Source organism: Dysidea avara, chromosome 4, assembly GCF_963678975.1.
Source record: "Dysidea avara chromosome 4, odDysAvar1.4, whole genome shotgun sequence".
Taxonomy (NCBI): domain Eukaryota; kingdom Metazoa; phylum Porifera; class Demospongiae; order Dictyoceratida; family Dysideidae; genus Dysidea; species Dysidea avara.
In genome coordinates, this window is record NC_089275.1 from 7,981,686 (window position 1) to 7,998,848 (window position 17,163).

The 17,163-nt window shown below is 38.4% G+C and overlaps 3 protein-coding genes and 1 long non-coding RNA gene across 4 annotated transcripts in view; all 4 read left to right on the forward strand.

Annotated features, from left to right (window-relative positions):
- Positions 1 to 1,045: 1,045 nt before the first annotated feature.
- On the forward strand, positions 1,046 to 8,116 carry LOC136253505 (inositol 1,4,5-trisphosphate-gated calcium channel ITPR1-like). Its single transcript, XM_066046176.1, has 16 exons — positions 1,046 to 1,141; positions 1,191 to 1,269; positions 1,319 to 1,452; positions 1,505 to 1,579; positions 1,629 to 1,682; positions 1,732 to 1,871; positions 1,925 to 1,990; positions 2,045 to 2,149; positions 2,201 to 2,267; positions 2,315 to 2,384; positions 2,437 to 2,474; positions 2,532 to 2,660; positions 2,717 to 2,788; positions 2,838 to 2,873; positions 7,898 to 7,994; positions 8,049 to 8,116. The coding sequence occupies exons 1-16, from the start codon at positions 1,046 to 1,048 to the stop codon at positions 8,114 to 8,116; spliced, it is 1,326 nt and encodes a 441-aa protein (XP_065902248.1).
- Positions 8,117 to 8,186: 70 nt separating this feature from the next.
- Positions 8,187 to 8,518, forward strand: LOC136253017 (uncharacterized). Its single transcript, XR_010699898.1, has 3 exons — positions 8,187 to 8,291; positions 8,348 to 8,392; positions 8,444 to 8,518. It is a non-coding gene; the product is annotated as an uncharacterized lncRNA (long non-coding RNA).
- A 12-nt stretch (positions 8,519 to 8,530) lies between these two features.
- On the forward strand, positions 8,531 to 11,631 carry LOC136253506 (inositol 1,4,5-trisphosphate receptor type 2-like). The gene is made up of 17 exons (XM_066046177.1): positions 8,531 to 8,599; positions 8,657 to 8,767; positions 8,818 to 9,132; positions 9,188 to 9,276; positions 9,320 to 9,425; positions 9,476 to 9,583; positions 9,636 to 9,772; positions 9,818 to 9,885; positions 9,941 to 10,103; positions 10,153 to 10,249; positions 10,303 to 10,434; positions 10,582 to 10,703; positions 10,749 to 10,899; positions 10,955 to 11,079; positions 11,132 to 11,399; positions 11,448 to 11,559; positions 11,621 to 11,631. Exons 1-17 carry the CDS (start codon positions 8,531 to 8,533, stop codon positions 11,629 to 11,631), a joined length of 2,184 nt encoding a protein of 727 aa, XP_065902249.1.
- Positions 11,632 to 11,681: 50 nt separating this feature from the next.
- The window catches only part of LOC136253016 (inositol 1,4,5-trisphosphate receptor-like), a 38,986-nt gene continuing 33,504 nt past the window's right edge, over positions 11,682 to 17,163 (forward strand). Inside the window, exon 1 of the mRNA XM_066045603.1 lies at positions 11,682 to 11,746. Coding sequence (XP_065901675.1) covers positions 11,726 to 11,746 — 21 coding nt within the window. The 5' untranslated portion in view covers positions 11,682 to 11,725. The remainder of the gene's footprint in view (positions 11,747 to 17,163) is intronic.

Genomic DNA, 17,163 nt, shown 5'->3' on the forward strand with positions numbered 1-17,163 from the left:
TTCCAGTACTTGATAAATTTTCTTTATAGTTCTAGTTCTAGTTCCAGTTTTGAGGAGAGCAAAATTATAATTCTAGTTCCAGTTCCAGTCTTAAGGAAAGCAAAATTATTGTTCCAGTTCCAGTTCTAATTGAAACTGGAATAAATACCACTGGAACTGGAATTATTTTATTTCCAGTACTGAGAACTGAAACAACACTACTGTGAATAATTTTCTGACTCCAAGGAATATGAAGAAAGTAGTACAATGACTGACGCCATTTAAATTTTCATTACATAATCGGGTAATTAATTAACGTACTATGTAATTGAATTCAGTTGCTGCACACGTAGTGTGAAATGGATTGATGTGCATTCGATCCACTCTCAGTCTGATCACAGCTGGATCCACATTCAATGCACATTAAATATGAAAAGGCCTAAAGATACCAAAACCAGAAGACAGCATTACTAATCATTCAATTGTATGTACAGAATGCATACTCTTGTATCTATTACCTGCCTATTCCCTATAACAACAATACAAGTGGGTAGTTTAAACTACTACCAGAATTTCAAACCATTTATAAATCTGGAAATTCTTGATGAATGAATGTAAATCCAGGCTAAAATATTGCAGCTAAATTAGTCTTGATATTACATCTCCAGTAATGTTTGAAAGCAGATAATTGTCTTAGCTTCATGAATTCATGGCCTGCTCTACAAGCAGTTGAATTTGTATCATTGGTGGCCATCAGTGTGTGCTTTTTATTTGTTCACACACTAGCACAAAAAAAACAAATTTAACACACTCATTTGGTCTGTATCTGATTTGTAAACACTCTGGTCCAGGTTACTAAAAATCAGATGCAGATCTTATGGGTGCGTTATAATCGCTGCACATATATTTACTGTTGCGCTATGAACCTGACCAATGTAGGTCAAGTGGTCAGTTGGGGAGAGCGTTGTAGAATCAAACACTTACCAACAAGATTGTATCTGGCAATTGTCAAAAAAGAAAATGGCTATACAGTATGTAGCAACTTGTATAGCTCATAATTTGTGTTATGTATGTGTGTAAATTAATACAGGTGACATTGAAAAGACGGGAGCTGGGTAAAACTGATCTTGATACCGTGTTTAGGTTATTTTCTGTTATTGAAGTCAGTAATCAGTTTTATTTATTTGTTTGACAAATACATGTTGAAATAGGAAGACGCAGGAATACAATTTGACTCTTATGCTAGGATTAATCACCCTCACACTAAAACTTGGCTGGTAGCTAGAAAAGGTACAACTTTGTACGGTTAGTAAAGGCAGATGGTTAAGTTATGATTCAGGAGAACGTTACACACGTCAAGCGTTTGACCCTGATGCCCCAGGACTAGCTAGCTTACAGTGGGATTCAGCTGAACTATTACAAATTGGTGTCCAAAACCAAATGAGTTATGATGATGCTTTTGCAACAGAACAGGTCAATAAAAAAGATTAATAAATTGCTTAATATTAATTGTATATCCTAAAAGGTTGACGATAATTTGATACAGAAATTTACATACATTGCTGGTGTTGTCCCTGTCTTTCAAGCATACATTAAAGAGGTTAGAAATAATTCCCACACTGGTTATAGTACTGAGTGGAATGCTATAGAAAAGTTTGCAAAATGACAAAATTGGAGTTAAAAAGTCATCTGCAATGCGTAAAGTATGTTATCGTTGATCAGCAATGAATTAATCATTTGTTGTGTAATTAGGTCCTTGGTGAATTAGCAGATTTCATGCAATATGCACACCCATGCATGAAGGATCATCAAAAGCTGTTAAGAAATTTAATGATTATTGAACTGATTGTACAAATCCTGGAAGGGTATGATCCTAAAGCATCTGATGCTCGGTATGTGTGTGTCTACTTTTAAAATTCTCATGTTTAAATAATTTTACATTTAGTAACCATCGGTCAGTCTGTCAGGCATGCTACAGAGTGATAGAGGTGTACTTGCTAGGACAAAGTCGGTATGTGCTATATAGGTTAGTATGTAGCAGTGTTTAGCATCTTAATGTGTACAGCAAGAATGAAAACTATCTTGCACGGTTTATCAGTTTCTTTGAGCAGCAAATAGGAATGGGCCTTAATGCTGAACAAATGTTAACAGAATTGGTTAGAGACAACAGGTAAGTAGCTGTAGTTATTTAGTTGTACATAGTCGAACACTGGTGTGTTAGCTTGATTGTATCAAAATTTGATGAAAAAGAAGTGGATGCCATTATCAAACAACTGATTGACAGCAAGGTACAGACTAGAACAATTTAAATTATTATCCAACTACATAACACTAGGATCATCGCTTTTTTGACTACCTTGGTGTTTTGTGTGTTTGTAATGATCGTCCCATTCCTGAAAATCAAGGTATGCAAATATATTTTTGTGGATATTTTATAACGTAATTTTGGTGTTGCAGACATGATTATTAAAAAGCTAGTTCTGCATTATGGAGAGGTACCAGTTCCTTTGTTTCTATACCTGCATGTATAGTAATGTATTGACAAATGTTAGGAATTGTTTTACCTAACTGAAGTTCGTGATGTCCAAGGTCGTCTATATGGTGCTGAGCCCAAAAGAGAGATACAGTATTATCCACCCAAGTCTCAAAGATGGTACTCACTTGCTGAGATTGCTGCCAAAGTATACTTGTAATTGCTTATGCATGTCAATATTCATGTATGTATACATACACACAGGATAAACCCACACACACACCTGAGTATCAATTTTTGGTGGCTCAGTTGGATCTGTTTGGAAAACTATGCAAAGTATGTGTGTATTTTTTAAATTAGTCATATTATGTGTTTATTGTTACAGGGAAACAACACTGAAGCAGTTAGAATCATAGATGAGGTACATCACTCTGGTTTTCATGGTACCGGTTGTAAATATATAACTCACGGGGGCCAGTTCCCACTTGGTTACCCAAACCATAGAATATGGTAGTAGAGAATATGCTAACAGGATGAAATTTGTCTAACTGTAATAGTGATTACTCACTTGACTGCACAATGATTCCTGCTTGGAAATAAAGCAAACACTAAAGGGTCCAGTTGTCACAGAAAGACTTTGATTTTGGTTTGTGTATTGTCAAACCACGTACTGCATGCATTTGTCTGACTATTGAGCATACAGGCTCCAAGCCTTTTCGTGCTTACTATTTTTGCTCATGGTACTTTTAGCATGTGTCTTGTGATACATAGAGCAAGCTAACTGATGTCTGTCTGTCCCATGTGTTGTGTTGTAGTTGACTGCGTTTTGGGTCTCCATGATGCAAGGAGGAGGGCTAAAGCCTCTGAAGAAATCCTTTGTGATGCAAAGGATTTCCGGATATAGGCCATGCCACTTACTCCGGAACTCCTTGGCTCATTATGAACTCCTGACCCATTGGGAGTATTACTAGGTCCTCCCTCGCTGGTAAAACTCTGGGATAATCCTCTAGCATTCCCAGAATTGTTGGGTACCATGATTGTGATGACCACAAGGGGGTGATTATCACCACTCTTGCCATCTGTCTCTTTATCTGGCTCAGGTGCTATCAAGACCACAGGGGGTTGATGAATCCCCTCGCCTGAGCCAAATCTTGGTTGAAAGTATCTGTTGTAACCGCTTCCAGGTTTGGTCTCCAACTGTAGAAGTTGGGCAGTTGCTTCGTCAGTGGGGATGCAAACAAGTCTATCTGCAGGGGGCCAATCTGCCGTTTTATTTGATTGAGGATCTGGGGATTTAGCATCCAGTTGCAGCGATCCTTCATTGAGCGTGACTCCCAATCTGCTGTTATATTGTCCTTCCCTGGCAGGTGTTCTGTTACCAGAAGATGTCCCTCTGAATGCACCAGTCCCATATCTTCACTGCAAGCTAACAAAGTATCTGGGAGTGCATTCCCCCTAATTTGTTGATGTATGTCACTGCTGTGACATGGTCCAACTTGTGCCCCACTGCTGGGCTTGGCAAAGCACTATAGTGTTAGAAATGCAGCTAGTAGTTCTAGATAGTTTATATGGTGAATGGCTTCCTCTAGGGATCATTTCCTACCTGTCTGGTGGTGGCCTTATCAGGCTCCCCATCCCATGTTGGAAGCGTCTGACTCTATGGTCATGGATGGCACCCGGGGCAGGAGGGGAGACTTCAGTTGGACTTTTCTGTCCAGAGCACACCACTAGATTGTTCTGGGCCTCTGTGTTTTAAGCTCAGGCTGGCACTGAATTTCATTGCCATGTCCTTGGTCTCCATGGAGTGATTCTCCCGAGACACCGAGTTGGTTGAGAACTGTAGTGAAGGGGAGCTTGTCTTACAGCTCATGTCGATGCTGAGGCCTTTCCAACAAACCTCACTATGTCTCTCACCATAACACTCTGTTGGTGAAGGAGGTTTTGGGCTAGCTGCTTTATTTTCCTCAGCTTCTCGGCTGGGAAGATCAACTGGAGTCTGACTGAAAACCCCAAAACTCCAGTTTCTGGTCTGGAGTCAGTATTGACTTCTTCTGATTCACGACCAGCTCCAGAGCCTTAAACAGCTGGCAAATCAGTGGAGTCAGCTGAACCAGCTCCTCTTTCGACTGGTGTAGCAGTAAAATATCATCCAGATATATGAATAGATGAAATCCATATGCCGGAGTACTCCCACCACCAGTTTCGTTACTTTGGAGAAAACCCATGGGGCCGATGTCAACCCGAATGGGAGGCACTGAAACTGGTAGGTTTTGAGTTCCCATTGGAACTGGAGGAGGTGTTGGTGCTCTACCTGGATTGGTATCTGAAGGTAAGCATCCTTCAGATCCAACTTTATCATTCAATCCTCCGGTTGGATGAGGTTGGGAAGGATATGTAGTCCCTCCATTTTGAAATGTTCGTGTTTCACAAACATGTTGAGTGCCTTCAGGTTTATCATCAGCCTCTGTCCCCCGTCCTTCTTTGCTAACAGGAAGATCTGTGACACAAAGCCTTCCTGGGAAGAGGTGGTCTCTACCACTGCACCCTTGGCCAATAATTCGCTCTATAGAGCAGTTTATTGCTGGCATAGGCCTCAGCTGCCATGGTGTTTGATAGTTGGTATCCCCTTATGGCTTGCAGGACCCATCGGTCTTGCATTACCAGTTTGTTATGAACTGGGCCAGCCTTCCAGCCAACATGGGTCTGGTGATGGTTAAGTCCATCTGACTCATCAACCCCACCAGGCGATGCTTTGGAGAAGCCACCTGTGCTGACAATGGGGTAGGGTTTACAATTGTATTAAAATTGTAACATGTGGTGTTGACACAATCAAAGTTCTAGTCAAGACCTCCCTTGTGTGGTCTTTGTTCCTGCTTCCTTCTTTGTAGTGTTGTAATTGTAAGGCATTTTCATTTTAGTTACAGTTATTGTTATTGTGGGGTTCCAAAAATTAAATTAGTTATAGTTATTAGCTGTTAACAATAAGTCAACCTATAAAGTTGTTGTTATTGTTGTGTACTATTGTTATTTATTACTGTTATTGTTTTTTTGTATTATGTAGCATTGGCATGCAAGAATTAGTTTGTAAAACATAATCTCTAATAAGTGCTGTAGCGTCAATTACTTCAGTGTTATTATACAGAGACAATTATAATTTTTTTTAAACCCCAGTGAAAATGTCAGGCGAACTATAGCTTACCTGACATTGATACACTGCTGCTTTACACAATTTGGCATTTAGGAAATACACCAATAGATTTACTTAGCCTTAGTATGTATAATGGTACAATCATTGTTGTGTTCGCTATTTACTTATGCACTAAAAAAGCTATACAACCTTGGACTATATACTTCCTTGTATTTTGATCTGACATTTTGTCAGGCAGGTTCCATTGTGGTTGGCCATACATGATATTTGTCTGACAAATGGCCTATGTCAGGCAGTAATAATTGACTCTGGTGTTATAGTAATTTTCTCATTAAACTCTGCTCTACATGGCTTCAGATTCTTAAGCTGCAGGTACATATACACTGTATGTACAGTTTCATCTAAGACTAAAATAAGTGAGATGCGCATGTTAATAAAGTGGCATTGTTTTCTAATAGATTTTTTCTGTGTTCAGTGCATGCAAGATTCTATAAATGTGACAATTTGGTCACCATTTATGTAGGAGATATTTTAAATGTTTTACATTGATTTTAATGATGAGAGAAGCTGCTTGTCATGAATTGCAATGCACAAAGGACTGTTATAGGTCTTGTGCAGCTTTTGTGTATAAGGCTGAATTTGAACTTAAGCATCCCATATGATCTTTATTTATGATCTGGTATTCTGTTGTAAATATGTCAAAAGCGAGTTGTTATAAATTCACTGCCAGTGTAATAGTTTTCCTAATGTTACAAAAAAGATTTTAGAATTCTTGTTATTGTTGTTAATCGTTGTGTTGGATTAAAATATTATTAGTTATTGTTAACAACAATTTTTAAGCTACTACAAAAACTAATTTTGATTTAGTTATTGTTTAACAATTACAACACTACTTCTTTGGCTTGCTTGCAGGGCCATAGGGTTTTGGTTTGCCACCCTGGTGGTCCCAGCTGTTTCGTTGAGGGTGGCTTTTTTGAAAACCTTTGTGTTTCCCTTTGTCTCCCAGGGGGTTCACAACTTTCTTCAGGGCAGCCACCGCTTCTATCCTTGCCTTGACCTTTTCTCCAAAGTCCTCTCCGAACAAAAGGGGCTGAGATCCTTTAAAATCCTCGTCCTTCATCAGTGTCTGCAGCTGGGAGTTCAGATGTTGCATAATAGCTTTCCTCCTCTGGGATGAATGATGTTGGGAAGCATCTCCTAGCAATTGAATAGCCAACTGTATCATGGGAATGGCTTCCTTGAAGGTGAAGGATTCATCATACGTGTTCTCCAATAGAGCTGTAAGCGGAGCAATGGCCTCCATGTACATCTCTTGGGTTCGAAAGGCCAACTTGTCATCCTTAATGGCGGTATTGGGGAGGGTCGCCACCACTACCAGAGATATCTTGGGACAGGTCGTCCACTTTCAATCAGGCTTGCTGTATTTGGCAATCCAGGCCTTCCTGCCTTTATAGTCCAGGCAGGAGTCAAAGGTGGCCTCCAAGAAAGCCTTGCCTCACTCAGAAAGTGGAAATCGGGTGGTATGGGAGCCATCGCTTTCATTTTTTCTCCATCTGAGAGATCACCATCACAATCTATGGTATACCACTGTTTCCCTTGCTGCCACCATCGCAGCGGCATTTCTGGGGTAGGTTCTTTCGCCATCCTTTGCCTTCAGTACATTAATGTCATTCATCAAGGTATTAACTTTGGTGAGCAGTTCCTGTAGTAGTCTCTCAGTAGAGTTGTCGCCAAGGTTTGACATTGTTTGATGAGTACTCAGTAGAAATGAATTGCTGTCACAGCAAATAAAAAGCCAGGTTAGAGGAGACACGTGGCAGTTTATATAGTCCTGATACCAGAAGATGACATCATTTTTTTGTGAACTCTTTAAATTGCTGTGGTAGTGGGTAATTATGCTCATTACATGTTGATATTGAGACAGAGTCTTCCGAAATGTAATTGTATTCAAGAGACAAGAAACTGGTCAATAAGGTTCATTCATTAATTTGAGGTGGGCTTCATTACTTTGTTGTGTCTAGGCATTACTCAATGGATTGGTAACAAGATTAGTAACTTCTTTACTTGTAGTAATAAAATTACTTAATATTAGATTCGTTACAGTAACTTTATTACTTAGGTAACATGTTACATTTGCAAGTAAATTAACTTGAGTTATATTACTAGCTTTTATAGCATATTTTGTTATATTACTTAGTTACCACAAAAGTAAATAATATGCAACTCATTACATAAGTAATGTGTTACCCCCCAACATTGATGGGGAGTGACAGCTGCCTGTTTTGCATTGTGTGTAGGAGTTAAATTATTTGACTTTCAATGAAGCACTTACTGGTGCCAAAGATGATATGCTCCATCCATCCCTTCGCTCCAAATATGTAGAGCTGATAGTTGGTATGTATTGCCAAATGTTTGTGCAATGATTTTCATTCAGTTATATAACGACAGTGTTGTATGTTGATGTTGGAAAGAATAGAGCACTTTTGGACAACCTTCCACTGTCTTTTGTAGGTTGACATTTACCTAGTACACCTCTTGTTTTAACATTTGTGTATGTAGATATACAAGAAAATAGTAGCCGATCCTTATAAATCAGCTGCAGAAGATCCTACAAAAGCTTTGACTGAAGTGAAAAATGAACATTTTCCAAAAATCAAGGACTGGATACTGCAATATGTTACAGACAACACGGTTGGGAAATTATTAGTGTATATGCATCAATGTAGTGATGGTGTTTGTTTTTGTAGTCTGTTATTGCATCATCAGTTGAGGTGAACAACCTTAATGCTGAAGTAAGCTGTTAAATTCAATTTAGAAAATGGATGCATTTCAATCATGTATAGATATTGGATCTTTTGTACTTGCTGGTCAAATATGGATATTATGCTGCCATTGATGATATCAATGCTCTGATAGTTCCGCTAGTGTCAATGTTAAATGGTAAGAATGACAAGTTATATCCAGATGCCACTCCAGATGAAAATAAACAGTTCACAATGGTAAGTAAGACTTTAGTTTTTATTTTATTTTTCTGTTAATATTTTATTGTAATAAAGGAAGAAAGATTTGAAGACAATAATGAAAACAGAGCAATCTTTAAAATGAAAGTTAAGGCACTGAAAGTGATGGACTTGTTTTTTAATTTTCGTTTTTATTTAAGATTGCAGGTTAGAGTCGTGTTTCATAGAGAATGTAATAATCACTGCTTCTCTCTTAGCATTTTATATATGATTACAGACTACTGAAAGGAGATGTTGATCTTAATGAAATAATTGGACAAGAATCAGATGACGAAGAAGAAAAAGAAGAACAGACAACAACAGAGAAGTATTCAAGAGGATTTGGACGATTTCTTCCAACTCCTGCTCCATTACAGCAGTTAACAAGTGGGATAACACAACAAGTTACCAATGTCACTCACCAAGTCACTCACCAAGTAACAAACATGAAGCAACAAGTGACATGTCAAGTATCGAATGTAGCACAACAAGTGACACAATTAACAAGCGATTTGATTCAAAGAGGGTTACACGTACGTGTTTATTGGATAATACTTAGTTTTAGTCCACATTGTCTTGTGTTCATAGAGTGGTGCTGAACAGTATACACAACCTCCTGATGAGCTTAAAGCCTTTCAACAACATGCTCATGAGCTTAAAGTTTACAACAATGATAGGTATTATGTAGTGTAAATTTCATTACTTCATTGTTGTGTGCAGATTGATGGATCTTGTTGCACAGCGACTGAAGAAAATATTTTCACTGAGCTTTTACAAGTGTGATGGGCCTGTTGAGAATGGACAACGGTTTCATGATATCTTAATAGTCAGTAGTTATCGCTATTTTTAGTAACACAAAGCATAATTCCTTTACAGGACTTGTCCAAATATAAAGATGATGAGTTACTGCATGAATGTCTTCATTTACTGGGAAGGTTTTATTCTGCTGAAGAAAATTTATTTGAGAAAGCTATTCAGACCCAGGTACATATTAGTATTACATTAATATTTAATCTTTAGCTGCTTGTATTTTCAGCTATTGATAACTTCTGAATCAGAAACAGTATATAGTAGAATATCCAGTTTACTTCCTACACTTCGTCACCTTGCAGTAATCGATGTAGATGAAAAACAATGCCAGGAATTGGTTGATATACTAGAGGAACTGACTTCGTATGTTGTAGTTTGCATGTTCAACTTATTATATAACTTTAATAGATTATGTCACTTGGAAGGAGATGAAAATGAGCCACACAAACAAAACCAGACAATATTGTATAACACAGGTTAGCTATTAGCTACTGTGGTCTTCAACAATGATGACAAATTTCAACTACACAGGAGTGTTTGCAGATGTGTTGAACCTGATTTTTTGGGATAAATCAACTCGACAGATTGGTAGTGATGGAAAAGTTGAAATTGCAACCCAGGTTGACTCTTCTGACATGAAGCAGAGGGAGGAAGTTTTGTCAAAGTGTTTAAAGTTTTTGAGGCTACTAGCTAAGTAATGTGCAGTAATCCAATGACACATGATGTGATCATAATTTTAATAGAAACAATCAAACTGTTCAAGAACGGTTGTTTGATCATATGGATGATCTACTAAAACTTGATGTTGCTATTCCAGACATGGCTGAAGTGCTTACTGAGGTTGGTACCTACTATAATAATATTTAAGTGATTTCTTTACGCTGTCACTACAGATTTTTACTGGTGGACAGGAAATATGTCTTAAATTAAAAGAGCAACAAGTAGAGCAAGTGTTTTATTTGATTGCATATGGTGGTGAAGTAGGCCGTGCTGAATTGTTGGGGACATTACAAGCAGCCGTAAAGGTATATATTTGACCAGATTTTACAAGCCAATCTAAATATCCCATCAGGCTGATATGTGATTTGGATCAATTTTCCAAAATCCAGTCACTTATAGTGATTCATGTATATATGTGTGTGTGTGTGTGTCCATGAAACAATTTTTGATAGGTTGAACATTTGGACCTTCCTCTGAAGCGTAATCAAGCTTACATAATGAAGTACTTTGGTAAGATGAGAGATAAGTTTTGCAATGAATTGCTAGGTCTAGAAGAAGGGAAAGTTAAAAGAAGGTGATTGAAATTACTATACATGTTGTGTGTCATTGTTATGGATAGGGAGCAATTGCTAGTTAATGCAATAGATGAGGATCCGGATTTGATGATGTTGTTAAAACTGATTGACCTTCTTGCTTCTTGTTCTGAAGGAGAAAATCTGTTCATAGAGTCCATCTGTCAGAATATAATGAGCATCAATGAGCTATTGAAAGTATTTGATGATTAATATTGTATGTTTTGTAGCTACACACTTTGTTTCTATGCAGATCCTTTCGTTCCATGATCTTAGTCCACCTCAAAAGAAACCATTTGTACGCTTCTTGCTGTGGGTATACATGAACACTGGAGGTGACAAGATGCAGACTGGCTCTATTTTACTATTCCATGATGGGTACTTATGTAATTTTTTCTCTGCATTATGTATTAACTTATTTGTATTGTAGGAAAGTCTGGGCCTTTTTGGAGCACATCAGGATACTGTTGGATGGAATTGTTAGAGCATTAAAAGGCCTGCCTGAAAGTGAAGTGGTAGCAGCTAGGTCAAGTCTCACTGCTCAATCTGTAAAACTCAAACGTAGAAGAGATGGCCAAAGGAAGAGAGCTAGCACCATGTCTGCAGTAACGAATGTTCCTTTTGTAACAAATAAAGAGGGTGAATTAGTGCCAGGTCTTCTTATTTATTTAATGGAAGGAATTGTTCCTATGCTCAAGGTAGTGGAATAGTATTTCTGAAATAATATCATGTACATTATATGTTAGGTCTTTTATGCTGAATATTTTCGTCCTTTCAACACATCCGCTGAAACAACTGGTGATTCAGATGAAAGAATATCTTCTGATAGGGAAATTCAGATTTCTGCTGAAATTGCCAGTGCACTATTGGTGAGCACGTTAAATGTATATTGGTTATAATGTCATTGTTGTTGTTTTAGTATTTGGCTGATTGTATCAAAAACTTTCTGAGCTCACATGAGCAGTGGGATCTACTGCGTACAACCATTCTTACTATCCTTAATCGTGGCTGTTTTAGAGAAGAAATGATTAATGTTGATCCTGAAGTATGTGCTGTGTATCAATATTTGAATCTCTTGGTCCATATTCCCGTACTCTCTGTTTTTGGACCTTAAGCATAGCTACCTAATTTGTTTATTAGAATCATTTGTTTTCCACAGTTGAATTACTATGAGCTACATAGTAAAACTTTCAATTTACATTGCAGTTGATAAAATCATGACACACTAAGCAATAATCCATATAGTTTATATTATTCTCATATTACTATGAAATCACCTTTGTTGTTTAATTAAAGGGCAGTAGAAATTTTTAACAGGCATTACTGTTCAGTGGAGTGTACTGGACTGGAACACTAGACTGGACTGACACATTTTTGGTTTTTGCATATTCTATGGTTGGATTTGTGGAGTCTTGCTAGTAAGCACCTTTACCGGGGCACTTGCAGCCCACTTCTAAACACTGAAGATGAACAGTGGAATATGCGAAAACTGTCTCTTAATAATTTTGCCACTGTTCATTACCATAGACTCCGGTTATTAAGCATATGCACTTATAATTTTTAGAGGAATTATTTGAGAAATACACTATGCTTGTTAAACGCACGCATGCGCTTAATAATTGATTGTAACGGGTTTCTACTAGGAGAGTATTAGTCATGCCCACCACGTTTTTCTAGCAATTTAGTTACCAGTGTTCAGTCAAATAGCTTACTTCAGTAGAGGAAACAACAGTCCTGAAAAGTCAGGTGCAGCTATCGTTAAAACAGGCGGTGGTATCTGCTAGACACGTGCCTGGCAAAGTATCGAATGTACTGTGACACTTCTGGCTTAAATGTTCTATTGGTATTTTACTACCATTCTACATTGTACTAGCTTGCAGGAGTGATTCAACTATATGCGTTTAACAGGAAGTGTTTAAGGCAAGTATTCAATATGAGCAATATGCGCTTGATAACCAACGTATACACCTAATAACCGGAGTTTATGGTATGCCACTATACAACACTTATTCCTTACCCTGGCGTGTAGTAATGCTGCAGGGTAGGCAGTGCAGGGAATTGAATGTGACAGCTGTAGTTAACCAGCAATCAACTTGCCAGTAGACAATAACCTTCAAGATATGCTTAGAGGCAAGCTTGAGGATTGCCAGAGTGGCCAGACCTCTAGACTCGCCTCTAGTTCAGTGTAGGGACTTACCAATTAGAGATTTTTCAGCATGGGTACTAATAATCTTTAATTGATAAGCTCCTGCACTGAAACAGAAGTCTGGCAGCGAGACTAGCTTGCTCCTCTAAGGATATCTCGAAGAATGTTGTCTACTGGCAAGTTGATTGCTGGTTAACTACTGCTGTCACAATCAATTCCCTGCACTGCCTGCCCTGCAGCATTATTACACACCAGGATAAGGAATAAGTCTTGTATAGTGGCACAATGGACTAGCTGTAGCAAAATTATTAAGACACAGTTTTCGCATATTCCACTGTTTGTTTTCAGTGTTTAAAAGTAGGCTACAGGTGCCCTAAGGGTGCTTACTAGCAAGACTCCGTAAATCCAACCATAGAATGTGCAAAACCAAAAATATGTCAGTCCAGTAGTCCAGTCCAGTGTTCCAATCCAGTAGTCCAGTCCACTGAATAGTGACATTTTTAACTGTATTTCTTGGAGTTATAACAATAGAGAGTAGGACAGAGCTTATGATAAGAATTCTCTGTTGCCCTGCCACAATGTTCTGGCAAACCAAAATTGGCCAGACAATTGCCAAGATTGACTGAACACTTGGAAGATGAATGCCCAATATGTCCACTGTAGCATAGCAAATGAACATTATAGTGGTAAGATGTCACATGCCTTACTGCAGCTGTTTTGTGATTACAGCCAGAGGGTACATTTGTGGTCACTCCCTTGGGTTGTAAGAATGTATACTATCTCCTGGCAACCAAGTGACTGTTATTGTTGATAGCATGCCAGCTCAGGGTAGTTGGAAAAGGCGGATACAATCGGACACGGACATTTTCAAAAAGCACTTTTACATTATATAACAGTTATTGTTCATACCTAATGTTGTTTTTACAGCAGTCTTTGCTTCCAGATCCGGGCGTCAATCTTGTCATAGCGCTCATCCATTTGTAAGCACACATGCGAAGGACTAGACCAGCATTCCACAGAATTCCAAAGACCATATAGTGTTGCACACATGCTCTAAAGTCTAATACAGAGTTATATAATTGTAGAGATTAGCCTGTATGCCCCATGCAACTTAACTTAGCAGGCCAAATCCACAATCTTACACCTTATAGTATAAGGTGCAGGCACTTATACCAAGTGTTGAGGGTTTCAAGGACCTGGCCTATGAGATTAAGTTGCCACATGCCAGCTTAATCTCTATGACTCTGAATTAGATTTCTAGAGCACGTGTACAACACTATATGGTCTTTAGAGTGCTAGTCTATCCTTTGCACATGCACTTATAAATGGATAAGCACCATGACAAGACCAATGCCTGGGTTTGGAAATGAATTCTGCTGTAAAAACAATGTTAGATATGAAAAATAACTGTTTTGTAAATGTAAAGTGTATTTTAAAAATATCCGTGTCCATGTCCAACCGTATCCACCTTTTCCAACTACCCTGCCAGCTCAGCCCTTAGGCTCCTTCCTTGTGCTTTGATGGGACACTGTGTCCAGACAAATTGCATTATTGTCAGACATCTATACAATTTGACTGGATTTTGTCTGGTGTCCAGGACGTTATCATAAGTTCTGGTAGGAACATCAAAACAATCGATGTACACAGTAGCTATGCTTATATATTTGGTCAAAAGTCAGAAGTGCAACAGTCCATGAAGTTAGGATGAATTCATCATGATATAATTTTACCTATATTCACCCATGCTTACAAGTAAGAAGCCTATTCAAGCTTAGAAATGGTAACTATGAAGATAAATGTAATAGTTGTAACATGGGCATGATGGCTTTGCCTGAAATATATGCCTGACTGCCCAAGGGCCGCAGGCCCGAGGGCATACATTTCAGGTAATAGCCCGAATACCCTGTGTTATAATGTAATACCAAGAGTTCATAATATGTGACCAGATTTTACAAAACCGATCCAAATTGCACATCAGGCAAAATCAAACTAACACCTCCAGTGGATAGTACACTATTCTATTAATAGTTTTGACCCTCACTACTACTCAAACTACTCGAGGCTGGTTTCAACAGACGTCGTTTCTGTAGAGCTCAAATGGTGGTTTCTGGTCTTGTGAAGGATCTGGCTTGGCAAGGATCACTGGTTTACTGGTGGACAGCCTTGTAATGTTGGCCAGATGTTTTTTGTGTTGATTTTAATACATATCAGCCACTAAGGAGCCAGCACAGCCCTGTAATCTTGTGTCTGGACTCCAATCATTGTTTACCTCCATTTAGAAGTCTATCCCTTGCCCATCCCACCACCCCCCACCCTCCACCCCTTTGTGAGCACTCGTGATACTACTTCGCTTGTCCAACTGCTCAGATTTTCTATCTTATTTTCCGGGAAACTCTACAAGCAGCTACAAGTACTGGAAGTGGCCTGAAAGGTAATAGATTGATGTATCTTTTGTGTAAATTTCATACGCATGCTTGCTATCCTTGGCAAGTTATGCTGACTTGAATTCTTTAAAACCATTTATCTCGAAACTTCTAATGTGCGATTTGGATCGTTTTTCCAAAATCCAGTCACATATATATACTGAGGAGAGTATCCTACTCTCATATACCCCTGTAGAAGGGCATATCATGAAGTTATGATGTAACACTTCTGAGTTTGCATGTTTTTCTTTGTATAATGAATGATGTCATTAGTTAAACATGATATCGATTGAACGCGTGCCTAACAATGATGTCGCTAGCAACCACATTAACTCCAGCTCTAAATGTTTCTCATCAAACTAAATCGTTCCTTCGTGGGTTCAGACCGCTTCATAGGCATTTCTTGCTAAGCCTTTCGAGAATACAGCTATCCTGAATGTCATGAGTGTGGAATGGTACTAATGATTCTTGCACTTTTATGGCTGCTCGTACATCACAAACCACAAAGTTTTGTCATTATGTCATAACTTCATGATACGCCCTTCTACAGGGGTATATGAGAGTAGGATATTCTCCTCAGTATATATATAAATATATATATATATATTATGAACTCTTGGTAATACTTCCCATTCATATCAGGCTGATAACCTGCACAGGGCAATCAATCACCCAAATGCAACCACTGGATATATTATATATGCATGCCTAAAAGCTTTGATATGAGTCAGCAGCTAGTATGTTCTGGTTACATTCAGTTACAATGAATGGACAAATCTTAGAGATTTAGTGTGCTATTGAATCATTTATATAATAATTACAGAGTTTACTGAGGTAAGCTTGCTTATAGAGCGGTTCCTTTGTGCAGAGTGGTAACTTTATAATGGGGGTGTGGTCCATATTCGGAAACCTGCAGAAATGATCGGCGAAAAAGCTATAGCACTACTGTAGTTCTCATCTTAGCCCAACATGTTTCAACTAACGATAACAAACACTCTCCATCTAAGTGGTTTTCATGGTGAAACCCAAGCTGTATATGCTAATCACGTGAATATTAATTGATCCCCACAATCAATTTCTGCCTAAAGATGTATATAATCACTGCCCAGTTGTAGTCTGGTCTACATTCAGATGTAGCTGGACGGCTCCTTTGATATGAGGTGTGATAGTGTTACATTTTACAGCAATGTAAATGAACATACATAATTCATGTTTGCTTAATAGTACAGAAAAGAAACAAAGCTTTCCATGAAGAGGCAAATACCAATGGTATATAATTTGAGTCATGTTTCACTGTTCACTAAAGAAATTAAAACATGCATAAAATAATAATTATATTTGTAGCAAACTGTTTTATCCGTGTCTAGCATTGGTGCCTCATGACATCAGGGCCTAGCTACATAACAAACCTTATAGCTGGGTGATAGGTCCAATGCCTGCAATTCTGATGTTCTACTAGCCAACATTAAAACTAACAGAATTAGTTTTGTGGACAGTGTCTTGAGAGAAAAATCGGTCTTTGAGATGTCTTATGTCCCATGTGCTTCTGGATTTGTAAATCTTGTGACATTAATGGGAGATAGCTTATGCGAAATTTCTCGACTGGTACTCAAGTTCATAGAAAGTATTGAATGCCGTAATGTTTGGGATGGATTTCCCTTGAATGGCACCAGCTATACCAACGTTTCCAGTGTGACTGACTGATAGGCTGTGTTGGTACCTTTGTTCCAGTCTGCAGCCAGAAATTCTGCATCTTGTCAAAAACTGGGGGGTTTTTTCCGGATACTTTACAAACAGCAAGACAAAGAGTTTTCTGAGGATGTGGTTGGTTGTATGGATCCCTCAGTAAGTACATGTGCGTGGGCAAAAGGAATTAAGAATCCACTGAGAGCT

What these genes read in the sequence shown, in the direction of transcription:
- LOC136253505 (XM_066046176.1), top strand. Translation starts at nt 1,046, where the DNA reads ATGTATGTGTGTAAATTAATACAGGTGACATTGAAAAGACGGGAGCTG. An exon ending in TTCAAGCATACATTAAAGAG is followed by an intron (nt 1,580 to 1,628) that starts GTTAGAAATAAT and finishes GGAATGCTATAG; the next exon opens with AAAAGTTTGCAAAATGACAA. An exon ending in TACTTGCTAGGACAAAGTCG is followed by an intron (nt 1,991 to 2,044) that starts GTATGTGCTATA and finishes TAATGTGTACAG; the next exon opens with CAAGAATGAAAACTATCTTG.
- LOC136253506 (XM_066046177.1), top strand. Translation starts at nt 8,531, where the DNA reads ATGTTAAATGGTAAGAATGACAAGTTATATCCAGATGCCACTCCAGAT. An exon ending in TGATTCAAAGAGGGTTACAC is followed by an intron (nt 9,133 to 9,187) that starts GTACGTGTTTAT and finishes TTGTGTTCATAG; the next exon opens with AGTGGTGCTGAACAGTATAC. An exon ending in AAAGTTTACAACAATGATAG is followed by an intron (nt 9,277 to 9,319) that starts GTATTATGTAGT and finishes TGTTGTGTGCAG; the next exon opens with ATTGATGGATCTTGTTGCAC.